Source organism: Mustela erminea, chromosome 1 (genome assembly GCF_009829155.1).
Source record: "Mustela erminea isolate mMusErm1 chromosome 1, mMusErm1.Pri, whole genome shotgun sequence".
Lineage (NCBI taxonomy): Eukaryota > Metazoa > Chordata > Mammalia > Carnivora > Mustelidae > Mustela > Mustela erminea.
The window spans coordinates 99,983,449-100,007,862 of NC_045614.1; the positions used below are offsets into that span (position 1 = coordinate 99,983,449).

General features: G+C 39.4%; 1 protein-coding gene across 1 annotated transcript in view; it reads right to left on the bottom strand.

The window, feature by feature from the left end:
* HACD2 (3-hydroxyacyl-CoA dehydratase 2) overlaps positions 1–24,414 on the bottom strand; it is a 121,390-nt gene that overhangs the window by 79,003 nt on the left and 17,973 nt on the right. Inside the window, exon 3 of the mRNA XM_032335393.1 lies at positions 8,013–8,031. Within this exon, the coding sequence (XP_032191284.1) occupies positions 8,013–8,031 (19 nt within the window). The remainder of the gene's footprint in view (positions 1–8,012; positions 8,032–24,414) is intronic.

Here is a 24,414-nt window from a genome sequence, read left to right on the forward strand (position 1 = left end):
GCACATGAGCTCTGGAATAAGTCTCCCACCTGCCCTGCTCAGGCACTTTGGGCTCCTAACGAACATGCTCTATTTCTCCTTTCCCTTCATCTCGGTACATTCACACGGAGCAAGGAACAACAGACGGAGCTGGGTGTTCCAGGCCGAGAGACTGCACATACAAAATTATGGAGGTGTGAAAACACAAAGTTTATTCAGAGAACAAGTGTTTTAGCTTTGGGCACCAGGAGTAGAAGTTGCAGGTGCTAAAACTATCTGTCCTTCCTTCACTTCCTCTCTGGAGGGGACGAGGCAAAATTTGATCAGGAGGCAACAGAATGAATAAGGAGCCAAGGCAGGAGACCAAGCTAGGCTGGTGTATAGGACTTGACTGATGTGGGAAAGATTATGGTTTGACCATGGCCATATGATCTTCATATAGGCTCTGGTTGTCAGGACATTGAGAAATGACTGTACCTAACAAGTGACAAAGGCAGAATTGCGAAGATGTGAGGGCTGACTTCGGTAACCTCCTATCCCCGTCTCTAACCCTCCCACTACTCCCCAGAACTCTCCAGGGGGTGCCTTAGAAGCCTCCAGGCAGGGGAGACAGGATAGCCTGTTGGGAAAGGTTAAGTCCATTTTCCCCACCTCTAAAAGGCTCCTTCTCCCCTTTGTCACTACTACCATGAAACATGCCTTCAGGCAGTTTAGTGAATCTGAACATGAATCTAATTCTGAAACATTTTTATTCACTTTTGTGAGGGCATCAGAAAAATGGGCTGGAGAGGGATGGGGGTTCCCAAGGTTGAGCACACTAAGAACAGGGTAGAAGACAGCAACTGTGTGATTGTGTCACCTCTCAGTAACAAAAGGGGAGGTAGATGACAGGATCTAGAGTTTGTACTTTGGGGATCTGGGTATTTTTATACTGTCTGTATTTTGATACGCATTCCCTTTCTTCTCTTCTTCGCTATTTAGTGAAGTTCATTTAAAAAATGTCACTAGGGGGCGCCTGGGTGGCTCAGTGGGTTAAGCCTCTGCCTTCTGCTCAGGTCATTATCTCAGGGTCCTGGGATCAAGCCCCGCATCGGGCTCTCTGCTTGGCGAGGAGCCTGCTTCCTCCTCTCTCTCTCTGCCTGCCTCTCTGCCTCCTTGTGATCTCTGTCTGTCAAATAAATAAATAAAATCTTAAAAAAAAAAAAAAAAGTCAACTAGGAGTGTCCGGGTGGCTCAGTGGGTTAAGCCTCTGCTTTCGGCTTGGTTCATGATCCCAGGGTCCTGGGATCGAGCCCCACATCGGGCTCTCTGCTCAGCAGGTGGCCTGCTTCCCTCTCTCTCTGCCTGCCTCTCTGCCTGCTTGTGATCTCTGTCTGTCAAATAAATAAGTAAAATCTTAAAAAGAAATGTCAACTAACCTAAGTGGAACCTAAGAAAGCAGTTTTTATTCCCAGGCATAGCCCTGTGGACTGGGCAGGTACAGGGATGGGAAGGAAACTCCAGGTATGCGAATCCAGAGGAACGATCCTTCCCCTCCAGGATGCTTTCTTTCCAGAATTCTCTTCCACTATAATAATATGGAGGGTTCTGGGTCTGGTTTTAATAATATGTGGTGACAATTCCCCCTCACAATACTGCACTATAAGTAACCGCTAAAAGTTTGACCTTGTCAAAGTCGGGGGGGGGGGTAGAAGTGTTATAGTTTGATGAGGATTTAATTGGTGGAAGGGAAAAGATTTCTGGTAGGAGATGTGGTTTTTGGTGCTCATCTCTCCAGTAGTTGCTCCTTTTCCTCCCTGGCACCATTTGTTACCTAATAAAGTCAGGTATGAAGCCACATCCTACCTACTAATATAAATACAATTGCACATTTCTTAAAATTCACTTCTTAAAAGTAAGTAAATACAAGAAAAGGTGTCATTAGTTTGAGAGAGGAGTACAAGCTGGCCCATACAGTAAATATTTGAAATCACAGAACCAGAATATCTTAGTAAAAGGCTCTGTCCTTGTCTGTTGAGGTTATCAAAGTGCTAATACTCAACATTAAACACAATACCCTCTGGGCTATGACTGAGTTTGTTTTACACTTTTCAATCAAAAGACAACTTCCAAAGTTATTGATATTGACAGTATAATTTCTGACATGAAGGTTAAAACCAGTGCACCAGGGGCGCCTGGGTGGCTCATTGGGTTAAGCCTCTGCCTTCAGCTCAGGTTATGATCTCAGCGTCCTGGGATGGAGCCCCACATCAGGCTCTGCTCAGTGGGGAGCCTGCTTCTCTCTCTGCCTGCCTCTGCCTACTTGTGATCTCTCTGTCATATGAATAAATAAAATCTTAAAAACAAAAACAAACAAAAACCAGTGCACCATGTCTCACCAAGAGTATCTTCAGCTCTAGTCCCTCTACCTCTACTTTCCACCCCAACAAAAAAGGAGAAGCACCTGCCAGAGTTAGCTGAGAGCCACCCCATGTCCCATATACCTCTTCCACATCTAATCTGAAGCACAACATGGGAAAATAGGTAAGGACTTCCTTTAGCACAAACTGTCCCACATGAATAAAGAAACCAGAACTATTCTCTATGGCCTTATAAAAGACAGGTCTCAAGTGTTTGTTTTTGTTGTTGTTGTTTTTAATTTCTCATTTCCAAAAAGAAAAATGTTGCATAAACATAAAGCACTACAGACCTTGGGTTGAGGGCTGCAACCACAACATTTAAGAAATACTTATCTCAAAAAAAAAAAAAAAAAAAAAAAAAAGAAATACTTATCTCAGAGAAAAGCAAATACTGCATTATCTCACTCATACATGGAATCTGAAAAAAAGAAACCCCAAACCAAACCCACAGATAGAGGACAGACTGGTGGTGGCCAGAGGGTGGGGGTGGAGGAAATGGGTGAAGGTGGTCAAGAGACACAAACTTCCAGTCAGAAGATAAGTCCTGGAAAAGTAATGTATACCATGGTAACTATAGTTAGTACTGTATTTTATATTTGAAAATTACTAAAAGAGTCATCTTAAAAGTTCTCATCACAAGAAAAAGAGCTTATAACTATGTGAGGTTATGGGCATGAACTAAATTTATTGTGGTCATCGTTTGGCAATGTATACATTTATCAAATCATTATGTTGTACACCTAAAACAAACACAGTGTTAGATATCAATTATATCCTACTTAAAAAAAGAATACATCCCCAATACATGTTCAAAACCACCCCCAACCCCAAAAAAGAACTCTTGTCTCTACATTACCAATGGAGAACAAACCACCAACTTTGAAATAATTGGGGCATGGGAAACCTTTTGCATGGACCGAAGGCTTGACTTCTTACAGAAATGAGCCCCTCATACAGAATTTTTATTTATTGTTTCTGGAAGCTATGTGTACCCTGTTGCACTGTCACAACTATGAACTAGAGGCAGCTCTAACTTATAGTAGGACTAAGTGGTCCTGAAGCACTCACTTACATAGAAATTTTAATTTAAGAAAACTAAGAATATGGAAAAGTTATGCTCATATAAATATTAAATATCACATTATGGACAGTAACTCAATGTTGCTTTAGTTAATAATCACATTTGGGGGGGCAGTTTTCGGCATTGCCATGTATTAGGCACTATGCTAAGTATTTCTCATGCATGTCCCTTTCATTTGCACAATGACCCTATGAGGTGGGCACCATCCCCCTCGAGTTGATGAAGAAACAAGGTGCAGAGCAACTGAGTCACTTCCTGAAGTCACACCACTAATAATTAACCAGGTCTGACGAAGGTCCAGACTTTTCACCTACAGTACATAAACTAAACAGTCTATAAAATCGGGCTCAAAAACAAGTTGTTTGTTTTGTTTTGTTTAAGATTTTATTTATTTATTTGACAGAGACACAAGCAGGGCGAGGAGAGGGAGAAACAGGCTCTCCTCTGAACAGAGAGTCCAATGCGGGGCTCGATCCTAGGACCCTGGGATCATGACCTGAGCCAAAGGCAGATGCTTAATGACTGAGCCACCTAGACGCCCCATTCTTATTTTTTAAAAGAACTGAAAACACTTTGAAACAAGTGTTGGAAAATGTCACCAGGATTTGGTAAGATGATGATCAAATGTTCACTGAGCTCCCACTAGGCACCCTGTATTGCTAGATTCTGGGATACAGAAATCAATAAGAAATAGTTCTCATTTCTCAAAAAATTCAGTGATGTTGGTGGGGGACACAGGTACAGTGACAGACCATAATACATGACAGAAAGTCTAACAGGGAGATACAGGATATTACAGAAAGATGAGGAATGGTACTTAATCTAGCCAGTGCGTGGCAGGAAGTTTACTGGAGGAAGAATGGTGAAGAGTTGCCAGCCGAAGAGGGTGGGCTGCTCATCCCAGACAGAGAGCAGAGCCTGGCATGGACTAGAGGCAAGAAGTAGGGTAGTAGTATGGTAACAGGGGAGACTTGCAAAAAGGTCCAGGTGGTTGAAGCATGGAGTGAGAGGCAAGGCACAGGTAAGGCTGGGGAGGCGGGCAAGGTCCAAATCATGAAGAATTTGAAATGAGTGAAGGGTTTTAAGCAGGGAAACAAGCCCCTCCTTTAGGGGCACCTGGGTGGCTCAGAGGGTTAAGCTTCTGCCTTCGGCTCACATTATCTCAGGGTCCTGGGATCAAGCTCCACATCAGGCTTTCTACTCCACAGGGAGCCTTCTTACCCCTCTCTCTCTGCCTGCCTCTCTACCAACTTGTGATCTCTCTCTCTCTGTCAAATGAATAAGTAAAATCTTTAAAAGAAAAAGAAAAAAAAAGAATTATCCTTTAACTAAACTAAATCCCTCACAGGCTATGTGAAGTATGGGCTTAGAGTCACACAGCCCAAGGTTCAACTCCTGGCTCTACAGCTTATTAACTGTGAACTTTGGCAAGATACAAAACCTTCTAAGGGGGCACCTGGGTGGCTCAGTTGGTTAAGCGTCTGCCTTCAGCTCAGGTCATGATCTCAGGGTCCTGAGCTCACTGGGGAGTCTGCTTCTCCTTCTCCCTCTCCCCACTGCTTGTGCTTGTGTTCTCTCTCTCAAATAAATAAAATCTTAAAAAAAAAAAAAATTAAACCTCTAAGCTTTAGTCTTGTCACCTGTAAAATGGGGGGAGGGGGTAAATGAGGTAATGAATATAAAGCACTGGAACACAGTAAATGCTCCATAAAGGGGAGCTCTTATTATCGCTGATAATATTAAAAGACTAGAAGTTCAGGGAGACCCCCAAGGGAGCCTAGATGAGGTACACTGAGGCCCTAAATAGCGGTGAAAAAAACTGGACAATCTCAAATAGATGCAGGAAAGCGAAATGATAAAATGTGATGTCCACCTGGCTACGGGAGTAAGGGTGCGAGAGGTGGAAGAGCGGTCAGTGAGCTCTAGGTCTAGGTTAGGTGATTAAAGGCCAGTGCCTGGTGGTGCCCCTGACTAAGAGAGTAAGGGAGGCAGAACAAGCCTAAGAATCTGACTCATATGGAGGAGGAAGTGTGTGTTTGGAAGTAGATAACCAGCAGGTAAAGGGATGATCCGGAGTCTAGGGTGCAGAGGAGGCTTGGAGTTAAAAAAAGGGGGTGTCACAAGTATCTCACAGCATGAGAAGAGAAGAAATCACCCACAGAGGGCATATTGAGTCAGAAGAGCAAAGAGTTAGGTCAGGCTCTCGGAAAACCCACAGTGAAGAGTCAAGGAGAGAAAGAAAAGCCCCCAAAGAAAGAAGAGAAACACAAAGTACAAGAAGAGCCAGAACAGCTCAGTGTAATGGAAACTGAAGGAGCAGGACCTAATGGAGGGAGTCATCAGTAGTGCCCACGTAGTCGAGAAGTTCAGTAAGTTCCAAACATCCTCAGAATTTAGCAGAAACTGTTGCTGATTTTAGACCAAAGGGCACTTTTACTAGGACAAGGAGATCCAACTGCTGGTCTAAGGGATTAACAGGAGTGAGGAAGTGGAAAGCGTCCACCACAAATCTGGTAAAAGGGAAAGAGAGGAATTAAGTAGTGGTAAGGGAGGAATGCAGGGTCCAAGATTAGGTTACAAATTATTTTTAGGATGGCATACCCTGGGCATTTTGTGAGAAGGAAAAGGTGGATGACAGAGAGTGACGATGCAGGAGAGAGTATCACTGACAGAGCAAGGTCCTTGAGGAATTAAAAAGGAATTTTTAAGTATCCACTATGTGTCCAGGCACCACGCTAGGTCCTGGGGACACTTGTCCACAAACTGTCAGAGCAGAGTATGGCATGAACACCAGTCTGGAGCGCATCCATCCAGAGGAGCTCAGAAGGGGGCCCATCTGACTGCGGCTTTCCTGAACCCAAGCTTGTGCCTGCTCACCTTTCTACTCTCATTGTCCAACCCCGGGCCTGGCACCAACCTGCCAGGCATTCGGTACTGTTCCTGATATGAATGAATACATAGACTGGTCAGAAACTTTATTTCTAGGGGCAGAAATTTTACAAAGAGGTATGAAAACACATTCTAAGAAAAAGGAAATTGGGGCACTAAAATATAATAAAATATGAATTAAAATGTAGCACACATGCTCAGAGAACATGCACCTACTGAAAGCTGAAGGTTAGGAGAATGGGGAGAATGGAGCACAAGGTTTAATCACATGGAAAAGGCCTGAAATGGTTCTAGGACTCTCTCTGGCCAAATGTACCCCCTAATTTGCGAGCTTATGCTTAAGATTTATTTAACCATCTAAGAAGGGACAAAACTGTTCATCTCAAAACTGCAGATAAAGGATTAAAAAGGAAACGTGTGTGAAATGATACGTCAGCTAAAACCACTTTACTGGTTATGTGACACAGCCCAGGTTCCATAACCTCTGAGAAAGCAGACCATGTGGCAGATGAGATCCCAAACCCTTTTCAAATCTCTTGCTCAAAGGTTCTAAAGCAGTGCTTCTTAGCCTTTTGGGGATCACATACTCCTGTGGGAACCTAATGCAAACTACATATTCTACCCAGCCACCCCTCACATAAATATAGACACAAGCACACAAAATTCCACAAATCATGAGAAACCCCTGACTGTAGACCTTCTTCCTAGCAGGAAATAAGCCAAGGTCAGCTGTTTACAATGAAGATGCTTGTTCTTCCTTAAAATTAATGGAACCAGGTATCAGAGTGACCCTGCAAGACCTACAGGGGATAGCTTGCTACATGTCCACCTATGTGTCCTTCTGAACCAAGCCTCCTCATCTCTAAACTCCACAGTGCCAAGCACTGTGCCCTGAATGTAGTAAGTACCCACTTAATTTGTGAATTAAGTTGAAACATGGTTCTGGTGTTTTCAGACACTTGGTGCTTCCTGAGGTCAACTGCAAATATCCCTTTCAGAGACAAGTCTAAACTCACAGAAACCACCATGGGCTTATTCTACAAAATCTGTCAAATTTCAGGAATTGATTTCTATTTGATTAGAAGGGTTTAGCCCACCCCGGACAAGGAAGCTATACCTCAGTTCTGAAGCAGAATTTGATGACCCACCTCTTCCCCTCCCAAAGAAAACACACTTATTTGCTTTTTGTAGAAATTCCTAACATTTATATAACTATACTTTGATTTTTCCAATCCCTCTTACCTTCATTCAGCATTCATTTGGGAGATGGCAATATATGTAGTACTCCATTTTAAACGTAAGAAAAGAGCACATAATATTTAAGTGATCACAGAGAGGGCTTTCCACATAGCCCAGAACCAGGACCCCAAGCCACATTTTAATGAATATGCTAGTGCTTCTGTCATCCTTATAAAAAGGTGAGAGGGGCCTCTTTACATTGACAGAGTGAAACACCTGTGACATTTAATAAATTGCCGAATGATAACCCTAGTAGTACCTGTCATTTAAGAAACCAAAAACCATGCCAATGTAAATAATTTTATATACAATGATTAAATAGTTTTGTTTTTTTCAATATTCAGTCATAATCAAATTGACCTATAATTGACTTTTTAAAAAAGCAGAGCCTACTGTATATAGCAGGGGGAAAATTCCATACTTACCTACTGCACAATGTAAAATCTAGAGAAAAAAAGGTGGGGGGGTGAGAATTAGTAAAGATCAATAACAACATATAGTTCTTATAAACTTTTCAGTATTAGACTTGAAAAACACACATTTCATTTTTAAACTTGGTTATTTAACAAAATATACATTCTTATTTATTTTTGTTTGTTCCTTTTTAGTTTGTGAATCTGTGGAAGATTTTCTAAGGAATAAATCTTACCCAGGAGTCTACCAGACGTCATGAATCTCTTTTACAATACATAAATTTGTAAGAGCAGTAGGTGTCCCTCTTCCATGTCCCATATTCTACAGAACAGAACGGTCACAGACTACGAAACACAGAGTCAGAAGAGCCTTTGTTGGCTCTTCTTACCCGGCAGGCCCTTCAATGCAGATATTCACTCAACCTACAAAGCTCACAGTGAGACTCCATCTTGTCTCACTTGGTGACCTCATTACAGGCATTTTCCCAGTCCAATATGTGACCCTAGATCTCTTCATGCTCGAGGCCCACACTGCAAACTGGGTTTGGACATCTCCATCTAGGTATACTAGCAGCACCTCAAACATGGCATGCCTCTTCAAGAAACTCCCCTTTCCTTCCCTCATACCTGCTATGCTTTTTGATAATCAATCTCCCAGTCTCCCAAGTTCAACTGTTCTCTTGTTCCCTCACCTACAAGTCCTACTGTTTCTAAGTCCTACCAATACTTCTGGCATCAGTCTTCCCTGTTTTTATTTCCAGTGCCTTTTTATTTCCACTGCTATCTCCTCTCCTTCTCAGTGGTCATCCAAGTGGCCAATTAGGTTATTGTAAATTGTCTTCTAATCCATCCTGTATATGGCATTGCTTTAACCCAGGTGGTGGTTTCGGTAAAGATGTAATCTAAGGAGCTGGGTTCAAGATGGTGGTGTAGCAAGACCTGAACTCCCCTCCTCTGTGGATACAAATCTACAGCTAACTGTAGAATAATCCTTCCTAAACGGGACCTGAAAGTTCAATGAATAGGAGCCTTCACAACAAAGAATAAAAAGATAACAGCAGAATGGGAAAGGGAGGCAGAAACACAGACTGGCTAGGGAATAAAACAAACCCAGCGATGGTGGGTCACAATTGGGAGGGGCATCAAAAGTATAGATTTTTCCCAGAGGATCAAAGGTACCTGAGTTCTATATCTGGCACCCAAATTCTTAGATCCTGCACAGGAGAGACGAGCCCCCAAAACACTAGGCTCTGAAAATCAATAGGAATCATCTTTACAAGGTCTATAAAGCTGCAGGAAACAGAAAACCTGATCTTAAAGGGCCCATACACAGACTCACTCATCCCAGAAACCAGTGTAAAACATCAACTTGAAGAGTACATAGAGCACAGATTAAGGAGAATCATTTGTTAACCTTAAAAGCATCTGCCTGAAGAGGAAGGAAACAGCAGGGACTCTCTCTGGAAACTGACAACAGTGGGAGCAATTTTTGCAATTCAAGTCTACCTTACTAATGTGGGTGGTGGTGGGCACCATTTTGGAATTCCTCTAAAATTCTAGTAACAGTGGGAATACCCTCACAGACAACCTGCAGCAGCTGCAGATACCTGCAGCCCAACCAAGTGTCAGAGTAGCCCACTAACCACAGGCCCAGGCCCTGGCACAGCAGGAGGGCACGCACAGCCCACAGAGGAGACACCTCTTGAGCACCTGGTTTTGGTGACTAAGAGACTGCATTTCTGGGCCAAATAGTACCACTGCCTCTATAAGGTCATTCATTCAAGACTGGGAGAGGTAGCTGACTTATCTCACCCAGAGAAACAAACACAAAGAGTTAGGCAAGATGAGGAGACAGAGTAATATATTCCAAAGAAAAGAACATAACAAAAATCTTAGAAAAAGAACCAAATGAATCACAGATAAGCAATCAGCCTGATTTAAAAAGTTCAAAGAAATTATGATATAAATGCTCAGTAAACTCAGTAGAAAACTGGTTGAACACAATAAGAACTTAAACAAAGATATAGAAAATTTACAAAAGTACCAAACAGAAATTTGAAAAATAAACTGGAAAGGTTCAAAAGCAGACTGGATGAAGTAGAATGCATCAGTGAGCTGGAAGACAAAGCAAGGGAATTTGCCCAGAAAGAGCAAAATGAAACTAAAAAATTGAGATGAACCAAACACATAGAGGGGATGAAGAAGTTCAACCTTTAGGTTATAAAATAAATTAAGGATTCCGAACACCTACAAATCCAATAGGAGATCAAAGAGAAGAAGAGCGGCAATTCTAGAAACAGGAAATCAATCACATTTTGAAAGGTAGGAACGGTGGAGAAGTGAATCCAAAGTGATGGGAAGACAGACTGCAGGAGGAGGGGCCGGCTGCTGGCAAGCAGCTGAGCAACAGAGCACAAAATCAGAACTTTTAAAAGTCTGATTCACTGAGGGACATCGCTCCAGAGGCTAAGCTGGGGTGAAGCCCAGATGGGGACAGGGTGGTGTCAGGTCCCACAGGGTCACAGAAGGATCGGGGGTGTCTGAGTGTCCCAGAGCTCACAGGTATTAGAGCGGGGAAGCTGGCTACAGAGACACAGCCAAGGACTGAACGCTCAACTTGGAGTTACCTTGAACCATAATCCGTGGCACAGTCAGACCACTGCTCTGTGAACAAGGACCCCACAAGATCTGGGGAGAACCCCCTCCCCAGTTATTCAGAAAACTAAATGAGAGAAACATGCAGCAAAGAATACTATATCCAACTTGGCTATCATTGAAAATGGAGAGATAAAAAGCTTCTAGGACAAACAAAAACTAAAAGTATTTGTAAAGAGCAAACCAGCTCTACGAAATACTGAAAGGGGTCCTCTAAGCAAAGAGAGAGCCTAAAAGAAGTAGATCAGAAAGGAACAGAGACAATATACAGTAACAGTCACCTTACAGGCAATACAATGGCACTAAATTCATATCTATCAATAGTTAGCCTGAAAGTAAATGGGCTAAATGCCCCAATCAAAAGACACAAGGTATCAGAATGGATAAAAAAGATAAGACCCATCAATATGCTGTCTATAAGAAACTCATTTTAGACCCAGAGACACCTCCAGATTTAAAGTGAGGGGGCGGAAAACAATTTACCATGTTAATGGACATCAAAAGAAAGCAGGGGTGGCAATCCTTATATCAGATCAATTAGATTTTAAGCCAAAGACTATAATAAGAGATGAGGAAGGACACTATATCACACTCAAAGGGTCTGTCCAACCAGAAGATCTAACAATTTTAAATGTCTATGCCCCCAATGTGGGAGCAGCCAACTATGTAAACCAATTAATAACAAAATCAAAGAAACACATCAACAATAACACAATAATAGTAGGGGACTTTAACACTCCCCTCACTGAAATGGACAGGTCATCCAAGCAAAAGATCAACAAGGAAATAAAGGCCTTAAATGACACAATGGACCAGATGGACATCACAGATATATTCAGAACATTCCATCCAAAAGCAACAGTTACCTGAACATTCTTCTCTAGTGCACATGGAACATTCTTCAGAATAGATCACATCCTGGGTCATAAATCAGGTCTCAACCAGTATCAAAAGATTGGGATCATTCCCGGGATATTTTCAGACCACAGCGCTCTGAAGCTAAAACTCAATCACAAGTGGAAATTTGGAAAGAACCCAAATACTTGGAGACTAAATAGCATCCTTCTAAAGAATGAATGGGTCAACCAGGAAATTAAAGAAGAATTGAAAAAAATTCATGGAAACAAATGATAATAAAAACACAACAGTTCAAAATCTGTGGGACACAGCAAAGGCAGTCCTGAGAGGAAAATTTATAGCGGTACAAGCCTTTCTCAAGAAACAAGAAAGGTCTCAAATACACAACCTAACCCTACACCTAAAGGAGCTGGAGAAAGAACACAAAGAAAGCCTAGCAGGAGAAGAGAAATAATAAAGATCAGAGCAGAAATCAATGAAATAAAAACCAAAAAAAACAATGGAACAAATCAATGAAACTAGGAGCTGGTTCTTTGAAAGAATTAATAAATTGATAAACCCCTGGTCAGACTTATCAAAAAGAAAAGAGAAAGGACCCAAATAAATAAAATCATGAATGAAAAAGGAGATATCATAATCAACACCAAAGAAATACAAACAATGATAAGAACATATTATGAGCAACTATACGCCAACAAATTTGACAATCTGGAAAAAATGGGTGCATTCCTAGAGACATATACACTACCACAACTGAACCAGGAAGAAATAGAAAACCTGAACAGACCCATAACCAGTAAGGAGATTTAAACAGTCATCAAAAATCTCCAAACAAACAAAAGCCCTGGGCCAGATGGCTTCCCAGGGGAATTCTACCAAACATTTAAAGAAGAATTAATTCCTATTCTCCTGAATCTGTTCCAAAAAATAGAAATGAAAGGAAAACTCCCAAACTCATTTTATGAGGCCAGCATTAACTTGATCCCAAAACCAGACAAAGATCCCATCAAAAAAGAGAATTACAGCCCAATATCCTTGATGAACACAAATGTGAAAATTCTCACCAAAATACTAGACAACAGGATCCAACAGTATATTAAAATGATCATTCACCACGACCAACTGGGATTTATTCCAGGGCTGCAAGGTTGGTTCAACATCTGCAAATCAATCAATGTGATACAATACATTAATAAAAGAAAGGACAAGAACCATATGATACTCTCAATAGATGCTGAAAAAGCATTTGACAAAGTACAGCATCCTTTCCTGATCAAAACTCTTCAAAGTGTAGGGATAGAGAGTACATACCTCAATATCATCAAAGCCATCTATGAAAAACCATGGCGAATATCATTCTCAATGGAGAAAAACAGAGCTTTCCGCTAAGGTCAGGAACACAGCAGGGATGTCCACTATCACCAGTACTATTCAACATAGTACTGGAAGTCCTAACCTCAGCAATTAAAGGCATCCATAAAAATTAAATTAAAGGCATCCATATCGGCAAAGAAGTCGTCAAATTATCACTGTTTGCAGATGATAGGATACTACATGTGGAAAACCCAAAAGACTCCACTCCAAATCTGCTAGAACTTGTACAGGAATTCAGTAAAGTGTCAGGATATAAAATCAATGCATGGAAATCAGTTGCATTTCTTTAAACCAACAGTACAGAAGAAAGAGAAATTAAGGAGTCAATCCCATTTACAATTGCACTCAAAACCATAAGATACCTAGAAATAAACCTAACCAAAGAGGCAAAGAATCTATACTCAGAAAACTATAAAGTACTCATAAAAGAAATTGAAGAAGACACAAAGAAATGAAAAAATGTTCCATGCTCATGGATTGGAAGAACAAATATTGTGAAAATGTCTATGCTACCTAAAGCAACCTACACATTTAATGCAATCCCTATCAAAATCCCATCCATTTTTTTTCAAAGAAATGGAACAAATAATCCTAAAATTTATATGGAATCAGAAAGATCCTCGAATAGCCAGAGGAATGTTGAAAAAGAAAGCCAAAGTTGGTGGCATCACAATTCCAGAATTCAAGCTCTATTACAAAGCTGTCATCATCAAGACAGTATGGTCCTGGCACAAAAGCAGACATATAGATCAATGGAGCAGAATAGAGAGCCCAGAAATAGACCCTCAACTCTATGGTCAACTAACCTTCAACAAAGCAGGAAAGAACATCCAGTGGAATAAAGACAGTCTCTTCAACAAATGGTGTTGGGAAAATTGGACAGCCACATGCAGAAAAATGAAACTGGACCATTTCCTTACACCACACATGAAAATAGACTCAAAATGGATGAAGGACCTCAATGTGAAAAAGGAACCCATCAAAATCCTTGAGGAGAACACAGGCAGCAACCTCTTTGACCTCAGCCACAACAACTTCTCCCTAGGAATATCACCAAAGACAAGGGAAGCAAGGGCAAAAATGAACTACTGGGACTTCATCAAGATCAAAAGCTTTTGCACAGCAAAGGAAAGAATTAACAAAACCAAAAGACAACTAACGGAATGGGAGAAGATATTTGCAAACGACATATCAGATAAAGGGCTAATATCCAAAATCTATAAAGAGCTTATCAAACTCAACACCCAAAGAACAAATAATCCAATCAAGAAATGGGCAGAGGACAGGAACTGAGATTTCTGCAAAGAAGACATCCATATGGCCAACAGACACATGAAAAAGTGCTCCACATCACTGGGCTTCAGGGAAATATAAATCAAAACCACAATGGGATACCACCTCACGCCAGTCAGAATGGCTAAAATTAACAAGTCAGGAAATGACAGATGCTGGCGAGGATGCGGAGAAAGGGGTACCCTTCTACACTGTTGGTGGGAATGCAAGCTGGTGCAGCCACTCTGGAAAACAGCATGGAGGTTCCTCAGAAAGTTGAAAATAGAGCTACCCTACAACCCAGCAATTGCACTACTGGGTATTTACCCTAACAATACAAACGTAGTGATCCAAAGGGGCACAGGCACCCAAATGTTTATAGCAGCAATGTCCACAATAGCCAAACTATGGAAAGAACCTAGATGTCCATCAACAGATGAAGGGATAAAGAAGATGTGGTGTATATATACCAAGGAATACTATGCAGCCATCAAAAGAAATGAAATCTTGCCATTTGCCTCGATGTGGATGGAACTAGAGGGTATTATGCTGAGCGAAATAAGTCAATCAGAGAAAGACAATTATCATATGAGCTCCCTGATATGAAGAAACTGATAGGCAATGTGGGGGGTCTGGGGGGTAGGGAAGGAAAAAAATGAAACAAGATGGGATCGGGACGGAGACAAACCATAAGAGACTCTTAATCTCACAACACAAACTGAGGGTTGCTGGTGGGGAGGGGGTAGGGAGAGGGTGGTTGGGTTATGGACATTGGGGAAGGTATGTGCTATGGTGAGTGCTATGAAGTGTGTAAACCTGGCAATTCACAGACCTGTACCCCTGGGGCTAATAATACATTATATGTGAATTAAAAAATAAAAAATTATATTAAAAAAATAAATTAAGTCAAGGAGATGAAAAGTACAGCATAGGGAATATAGTCAATAATATTGTAATAATGTTGTATGGTATAATCTATGACTAAGCAGGCAAGATACACTGAAGATTCTCTTCAAAAATGGTGCTGGGAGGGGCACCTGAGTGACTCAGTTGTTATGCATCTGCCTTTGGCTCAGGTCACGATCTCAGGGTCCTGGGATCAAGCCCCACATCAGGCTTCCCGCTCCTCTGCCACCCCCCCTGCCTGTATTCCCTATCTTGCTCTCTCTCTGTGTAAAATAAATAAATAAATAAATAAAATCTTTATTTTATGCTGGTCCTGACCGCCTCCGGCCAGGAAAGTCCCCGCCATTACAAGATGGCGCTTGGCTCACTGCCAGCAAAATAAGCTGCAAGTAAACAACGAACTTTCTGGTGAAGCCCGCCTAAAGGAGGACATAGTCATTGGCTGTTTCAAATTTAATCAGCATAGTAACAAGACTCTCATTGGCTCTCCCCATTGCTTGGCCCCTTATTGGTCACCCTGCTGCATATAAGCTAAGGAAGTTGACGAAATAAACGAGGAATGAAGCATTAACACCGAACCAGGCTTCTTGTCGCCCTTGCGGCGTCGAGGGCGCTGGGAAAACCGGACAGCTACATACAAACAATGAAACCAGACCACTTTCTTATACCATATACAAAAATAAACTCAAAATGGGTTAAAGACCTAAATGTGAAACCTGAAGCCATAAAACTAGAAGAAAACACAGCAGTAATCTCTTTGGCGTCTGTGGTAGAAACATTTTTCTAGATGTGTCTTCTTTGGCAAGGGAAATAAAAGCAAAATTAAAACTATTGGGAATACACCAAAATAAGAAACTTTCGTCCAGCAAAGGAAACCACCAATTAAAAAAAAAATGTCAACTCACTCAATAGGAGAAAATATGTGCAAATGATGTATCCAATAAGGTTTTATATATATAAGATTAATACCCAAAATATATAAAGACCTTATATATCTTAACACCAAAAAACCAAAAATCCAATTAAAATATGGCTAGAGGACAGGAGTAAACATTTTTCCAGAGAAGACATACAGATGGCCAACAGACACATAAAAAGGTGTTCAACATCACTAAGTATCAGGGATATGCAAATGAAGACCTAGGAGATACCACCTCATACCTGTCAGAATGACTACAATCAAAAAGACAAAAAACAACAAGTGTTGCCAAGGATGTTGAGAAAAAAGAACCCTCTTATTCTTTTGGTGGGAATGCAAGCTGATGCAGCCACTGTGGAACATAGTATGGAGGTCCCTCAAAAAGTTAAAAACAGAACCAGCATAGGATCCAGTAATTCCCCTGCTGGGTATTTACCCAAAGAATAAACACTAACTGGAGAACATATATACACCCACTGTGTTTACTGCAGCACTATTTACAATAGCCAAGATATGGAAGCAACCTAAATGTCCACTGACCAATGAATGGATACAGAAGATATGTTACATAAACACAGTAGAATATTACCCAGCCACAAAAAAGAATGACATCTTGCCATTTGCAACATTGATGGATCCAGAGTATTACGCTAAGCAAAAAAAGTCAGTCAGAAAAGGCAAATACCATGATTTTACTCATATGTGGAATTTAAGAAACAAAATAAAGAAAAAAAGACAAAAACAAAAAAACAGACTCTTAACTATACAGAACAAACTGCTGGCTGCCAGAGGAGAGGGGATGGAGGGATGGTTATAACAAGTGAAGGGGATTAAGAGTACAATTATGAGCACTGACTATAATGAATAGAATTATTGAAGCATTATATTATACACCTAAAATTAACATAATACTGTACATTATTAATACTTGAATAAAGCTACTTCACACATTTATTTTTTTAAAGATTTTATTTATTTATTTGACAGAAATCACAAGTAGGCAGTGGCAGGCAGAGAGAGAGGAGGAAGCAGGCTCCCTGCCAAGCAGAGCCTGATGTGGGGCTTGATCCGAGGACCCTGGGATCATGACCTGAGCTGAAGGCAGAGGCTTTAAGCCACTGAGCCACTCAGGTGCCCCTACTTCACACATTTCAAGAATGAAAGAAAGAACTGAAGCCCAAAGGCATCTTCGTGGTTAGCCAAAAAAAAAAAAAAAAAAAAAGTTATATGGTGACAGATGGTAACCAGTCTCATTGAGGTGAGCACTGCATAATATACAGAATTGTTGAGTAACTGTGTTATTTACCAGAAATTAATATAACCCTGTATATCAAGTATATTTCAATAGTAAAAATTACAAGAAAAAAAGTAATGCAACTGATGAATGTTATGAAGCTTTGGAAGTTTCGGGCACAAAGAAATCAAGGTCAAGAATAGTAAAGGGGCGCCTCCATCAGAAAGGATGAATACCCAACTTTTGTAGCAACATGGACAGGACTGGAAGAGATTATGCTGAGTGAAATAAGTCAAGCAGAGAGAGTCAATTATCATATGGTTTCACTTATTTGTGGAGCATAACAAATAGCATGGAGGACATGGGGACTTAGAGTGGAGAAGGGAGTTGGGGGAAATTGGAAGGGGAGGTGAATCATGAGAGACTATGGACTCTGAAAAACAATCTGAGGGTTTTGAAGGGACGGGGGGTGGGAGGTTGGGGTACCAGGTGGTGGGTATTATAGAGGGCACGGATTGCATGGAGCACGGGGTGTGGTGCAAAAATAATGAATACTGTTATGCTGGAAATAAAAAAAATAATAATAAAATAAAAAAATTTAAAAAAAAAATAAATAAATAAAAAACTTAAAAAAAAAAAAAAAAAAAAAAAAGAATAGTAAAGGGGCTCCAACAATTATTTAAGTGTGGTGTGACAACGGCCTGCACAGTATATGAACTAAGAACACAGAAAAGAAAGAGTGCAGCTGAGAATCACTCAGATAAAGAACTGGTGGGGCTTGGTAATGGGAGTAGACAGTAGAATGGGGAAGAAACTCCCCAGACTCCAATCTGGGTCAGGTAATTACAATGCATTGGTTCCTGGGCAACTTAATCTCAAGGGCTAAGAAAATATCCACAATTTTAAAAGGGAAGGGAGTTGATATAGTTGTTTATTTTGTCAAGTGTCCATTTTTAACTAAATACCAAATACTACCACAATCATTTATTTAAAAGATTTATTTATGTATTTGAGAGAGAGAGAAGAGAGAGGATGAGGGAGGGAGAAGCAGAAGGAAAGGGAAAGAGAGAATCCCAAGCAGACACTCTGCTAAGCATGGAACCCAACAGGGGACTCGATCCCATGATCCTGAGATCATGACCTGAGCCAAAATCAAGAGTCAGATGCTTAACCAACTGAACCACCCAGGCACCCCCACTTCACTTTTTTTAAGGAACACAAGCTTGGGAATGATATAACCTGAAAACAGTCTTTTGAAAAAAAAAAAAAAAAGAAGATAAGAAATTAATTAGGATTCTAATTTTAGAAACAGTTCTGAAAATGTTCAAGGAAAAAAAAAATTGGCAGATGTGTCTCTATGTTCTGGCACTTTATCTGGCTACTTCCAAAATATCTTGTAATAATTAACACTTTTCCCAGTTCACACAACACCTTTACAAATGTGGTTTTTAAAAAAAGGAAAAAATTAAGAGAAGTGAAGATACCTTAACAGACCCTTAAGACTACATCAAGTGGGATAACATTCATATCGTAGGGCTCTCAAAAGGAGGAGAGAGAGAGAAAGGGCAAGAAAAATTATTTGAAGAAGTAATGGCTGAAACTTCTCTAATCTGGGGAAGGAATTAAAATCCAAGTCCTGGAAGCCCAGAGTTTCAAATAAGATGAGCCCAAAGAGATCCACACCATGATACATTATAATTAAAATTCTAAGAGTTAAGGATTAAGAGAGAATCCTTTTTTTTCTTTTTTTAAAGATTTTATTTATTTATTTGACAGAGAGAGATTACAAGTAGGTAGAGAGGCAGGCAGGCAGAGAGAGAGGAGGAAGCAGGCTCCCCGCTGAGCACAGAGCCCGATGCGGGACTCAATCCCAGGACCCTGAGATCATGACCTGAGCTGAAGGCAGTGGCTTAACCCACTGAGCCACCCAGGCGCCCAAGGATTAAGAGAGAATCCTAAAAGCAACAAGAGAAAAACAACTTGTTATGCTCAAGGGAAACTCTCTAGAAGGCTATATAAGCAGATTTTTCAGTAGCAACTTTACATGCCAGAAGACAGTGGCATGACATATACAAAGTGCTGAAAGGAAAAAACTTCCAACCCAAATTAAATTCCTTGTCCAGCAAAGTTATCATTCAGAACTTAAGGAGGATTAAGAGCTTTCCCTGTAAGCAAAAGCGAAAGGAATTCAACACCACTATACCAGCCCTACAATAAATGTTAAAGGGACTTCTTTAAGCTAAGTAATAAGAAAACATAGGAAAGTAAAAATCTCATTGGAAAAGGTAACTATATAATAAAGGTAGTGACCAGTCACTTATAAAGCAAGCATGAAGGTTAAAAGATAAAAGTAGTAAACTTAGCTGTAATTACAATAATTAGTTAAGGGAAGCATAAAATAAAACGATATAAAAAAGAATCACCAATGGGACGCCTGGGTGGCTCAGTTGGTTGGACGACTGCCTTCGGCTCAGGTCATGATCCTGGAGTCCCGGGATCGAGTCCCGCATCGGACTCCCAGCTCCATGGGGAGTCTGCTTCTCTCTCTGACCTTGTCCTCGTTCATGCTCTCTCTCACTGTCTCTCTCTCAAGTAAATAAATAAAATCTTTAAAAAAAAAAAAAGAATCACCAAAAATAAAAAATGTGGGGGGTGGGAGTAAAAAGGCAAAGCTGTGACTTCCATTTAACATTAAGTTGATATCAAGTTAAAACACTGCTATTAGCACAAATATTTTTTGTGAACCTAACAGTAACCACAAGGAAAAAAACTTACAGTAAATACACAAAATAAAATGAGAAAGGAATTAGACATAACACTAAAGAAAACAAGCAAACCGCTAGGGAAGAGAAAAAGAAAGGAGCAGAGAGGAACTACAAAAACAGCCAGAAAACAATTAACACAATGACAATAAGTATACGCCTATTAAAAATTACTTTAAATGTAAATGGACTAAATTCACCAATCAAAAGAGAGTGGCTGAATGAATTTAAAAAAATGAGACCTATCTATATGGTGCCTACAAGACTCAGAAGTAAAAACACACAGAGGGAAAGTGAAGGGTTAGAAAGATATTCCATACAAATAGAAATGAAAAGAAAGCTGGAGTAACTATACTACTATCAGAGAAGATAGACTTTAAAACAAAGATTATAAGAGAGGCATCTGTGTGGCTCAGTTGGTTAAGTGTCTGACTCTTGATCTCAGTTCAGGTCTTCACCTCAGGGTCAAGAGTTCAAGCCCTATGCTGGGCTCCACACTAGGCTTAGAGCCTACTTAAAAATAAATAAATAAATAAATAAGTAAAACAAAGACAGGCATTATATAATGATATAGGGGTCAACCCAGCAAGAAGATACTACATTTATAAATATATATGCCCCCAACACAGGAGCACCAAAATATATAAAGCAATTATTAACAGACCTAAAGGGAGAAATTGAAAGCAATAGAATAGTAGGAGGCTTCAATACCTTACTTTCATCAACAGATAGATGATCCAGACAAAAAAATCAATAAGGAAACACTGGTCTTAATGACACATTAGACCTGATGGAGTTATAGATATATATAGAATATTCCACCCAAAAGTAGCAAAATACACATTCTTATCAATTGCACATGGAACATTCTTCAGGACAGATCACATGTTGGGCCATAAAACAATCTCAATAAATTAAAAATTTAATTTAGCTCATATTAAACTCATATTAAAGGTCATATTTTCTGACCACAATGGTACAAAACTAGAAATTAATTATAAGAAAAAAACAGGAAAACCCACAAAAACATGGAAATTAAACAGCATGCTATTGAGCAAACAATGGTTCATTGAAGAAACCAAAGGAGAGATTTAAAAAAAAAAAAAATCTAGAGACATATGGGCACAAAAATCAGACATACCAAAATCTATGGGATGCAGCAAATGAGGTTCTGAAAGGGAAGTTCATAGCAATACATGCCTACCTCAAGAAACAAAAAAAAATTCTCAAAAAAAAAAAAAAATCTAACTTTGCACCTAAAGGAACCAGAAAAAGAACAAAAAACAAAACAAAACAAAACAAAAAAAGAGCCCAAATGAGTAGAAAGGAGAAAATAATAGAGATCAGAGTAGAAATAAATGAAATAGAGATTTTTTAAAAAAAGGACTTATTCATTTGAGAGAGAAAGTGGGGAGAGGGGCAGAGGGACAAGCAGACTCCCCACTGAGCAGGGAGCCTGATGAGAGGAGGCTCGATCTCATGACCTGAGCCAAAGTCAGACACTTAACCTACTGAGACACCCATGCATCCCTGAAATAGAGACTTAAAGCATGATAAAAAAGATCAATGAAAGTAAGAGCTGGATCTCTGAAAACAGAAATTTAATAAACCCTTCAGTAAACCAACCAAGTAAAACAGAAGAGAGGATTCAAAGACGTAATATCAGAAATGAAAGAGAAATTACACCTGACACCACAGAAATAAAAGGATCATAAGAGACTACTATGAACAATTACATGTCAACAAGCTTAACAACCTAGAAGAAATGAATAAATTCCTAGAAACATATAATCTTCTAAGAATGAATCATGAAAAACTGAAAATGTGAATAGATTGATTAACTAGTAAGGACACTGAAACAGTAACCATAAGCCTCCCAACAAACAAAAGTCCAGAACCAGATGGCTTCACTGGCAAATTCTACCAAACATTTAAAGATTTAATACCTATCCTTTTCAAACTCTTCAAAGGAAAGCTTCCAAGTGTTTCATAAGGCCAGCATCATCTATACCAAACTAGACAAGGACACCAAAAAAAATAAATTATAGGCTAATATCCTCGATAAACATAGATGTAAAATCCTCAACAAGTTTAGCAAACTAAATTCAACAATACATTAAAAGGATCATATACCACAATCCAGTGGGATTTATTTCAGGGATGCAAGGATGGTTCTGCAAATCGATGTGATATACTACATCAATAAAATGAAAGATAAAAATCATATCATCATCTCAGTAGATGCAGAAGAAGCATTCAACAAAATTTGACATCCAGGGATGTCTAGGTGGCTCAGTCGGTTAAGCCGCTGCCTTCAGCTCAGGTCATGATCCCAGAGTCCTGGGATCGTGTCCCACATCGAGCTCCTTGTTCAGCAGGGAGCCTGCTTCCCTCTCTGACTCTGCCTGCTACTCTGCCTGCTTGTGCTCTCTCTCTGACAAATAAATAAATAAAATCTTAAAAAAAAAAAAATTCAACATCCATTTATGATAAAAACTCTCAACAAAGTAGGTACAAGAGGGAACATACCTCAACATAATAAAGGCCCTAAATGACAATTCTATAGCTAACATTATATTCAGCAGTGAAAAGCATTCAGGAAAAACACAAGAACACTCACCACACTTGCCACTTTTATTCAACATAGTATTGAAAATCCTAGCCATAACAACTAGGCAAGAGAAAGAAATGAAAGGCCTCCAAATTGGTAAGGAAGAAATAAAACTGTCACTACTTGCAGATGATATGATACTATATATAGAAAATCCTAAAGATTCCACCAAAAAAACTGTTAGAACTAATAAATGGATTCAGTAAAGTTGCGTGATACAAAATCAATATAGAGAAATCTGTGGTGTTCTATACACCAATGATAAAACAACAGAAAGAGAAATTAAGAAAATAATCTCACTTATAAATGCATCAAAAAGAATAAAATACCAAAGAATACCTTAACCAAGAAGGTGAAGGACTTGTGCACTGAAAACTATAAGACATTCATGAAAGAAATTTAAAAAGACACAAATAGTGAAAAGATATTCTGTGGTCATGGTTTAGAAAAATTAATATTGTTAAAAAGTCCATATTACCTAAAGCAATCTACAAATTCAATGTAATAGCTATCAAAAGTCTAGTGGCATACTTCATAGACCTAGAACAAGTAACTTTAAAATATGTATGAAACAACAAAAGATCGTCAATAGCTAAAACAATTTTGAGAAAGAAGAACAGAGTTGGAGGTATCACACTGCTTGATTTCAAACTACACTACAAAGCTATGTAATCAAAATAGTATGGTATTGGTAAAAACAAAACAAAACAAAATGTAAAAAGATACACAGATCAACGGAACAAAATTGAGAGCCTAGATATAAACCCATACTTACATAAACAATTAATCTATGATAAGGGAGCCAGGAACATAATATAGATAAAATATAGTCTCTTCAACAAATGGTGTTGTATAGCCACATGCAAAAGAACGAAACCATATACAAAAATTAACTCAAAATGGATTAAAAACTTGAGTGTAACCTGAAACATAAAATTACCAGAAGGAAGAGGCAGTAAGGTCCTGACATCAGTCTTAGCAACATCTTTATGGAACTGACTTCAAAGGCAAGGGGAAAAAAAGCAAAAATGAGCAGATGGGACTACATCAAACTAAAAAACTTCTGTATAGCAAAGGAAACCACCACCAAAATGAAAAGGCAACCTACCAAATGGGAGAAGACATTTGCAAACTATACATATGGTTAAGGAGTAAAGACTGAATATCCAAAACATATAAAGAACTTTTACAATTCAGCAACAAAAAACCAAACAGCCCTATTAAAAAATGGGAAGAGGATCTGAACAGACACTTCCTCAAAGACCTACAGATGGCCAAGAAGCACATCACTAATCATCAAGGAATTTTAAATCAAAACCACAATGAGGTATCACTTAATGTTAGAATGGCTGTTATTAAAAAAGACAAGAAATAACAAGTGTTGGCAAGGATGTGGAGAAAAGGGAACCCTAGTACACTGCTGGTGACATTGTAAATTAGTGTAGCCACCATGGAAAATAGTATGGAGACTCCTCAAAAAATTAATAATAAATCTATCATTTGACCCAGCTATTCCACTTCATATTTATCTGAAGACTACAAAAATACTAATTTGAAAAGATATACCCCCATGCTCACTGTAGTATTATTTACAACAGCCAAGATATGGAAACAACCTAAGTGTCCATTAACAGCTGAATGGATAAAGAAGCTATAGTATATTTATAAAAAGGAATACTACTCAGCCATAAAAAAGAAGTGAGATCTTGCCATCTGCTACAACACGGATGGACTGTGCAGACATTATGCTCAACAAAATAAATCATATGGATAAAGACAAATACCATATGATTTCACTCATATTTGGAATCTAAAAAATAGAA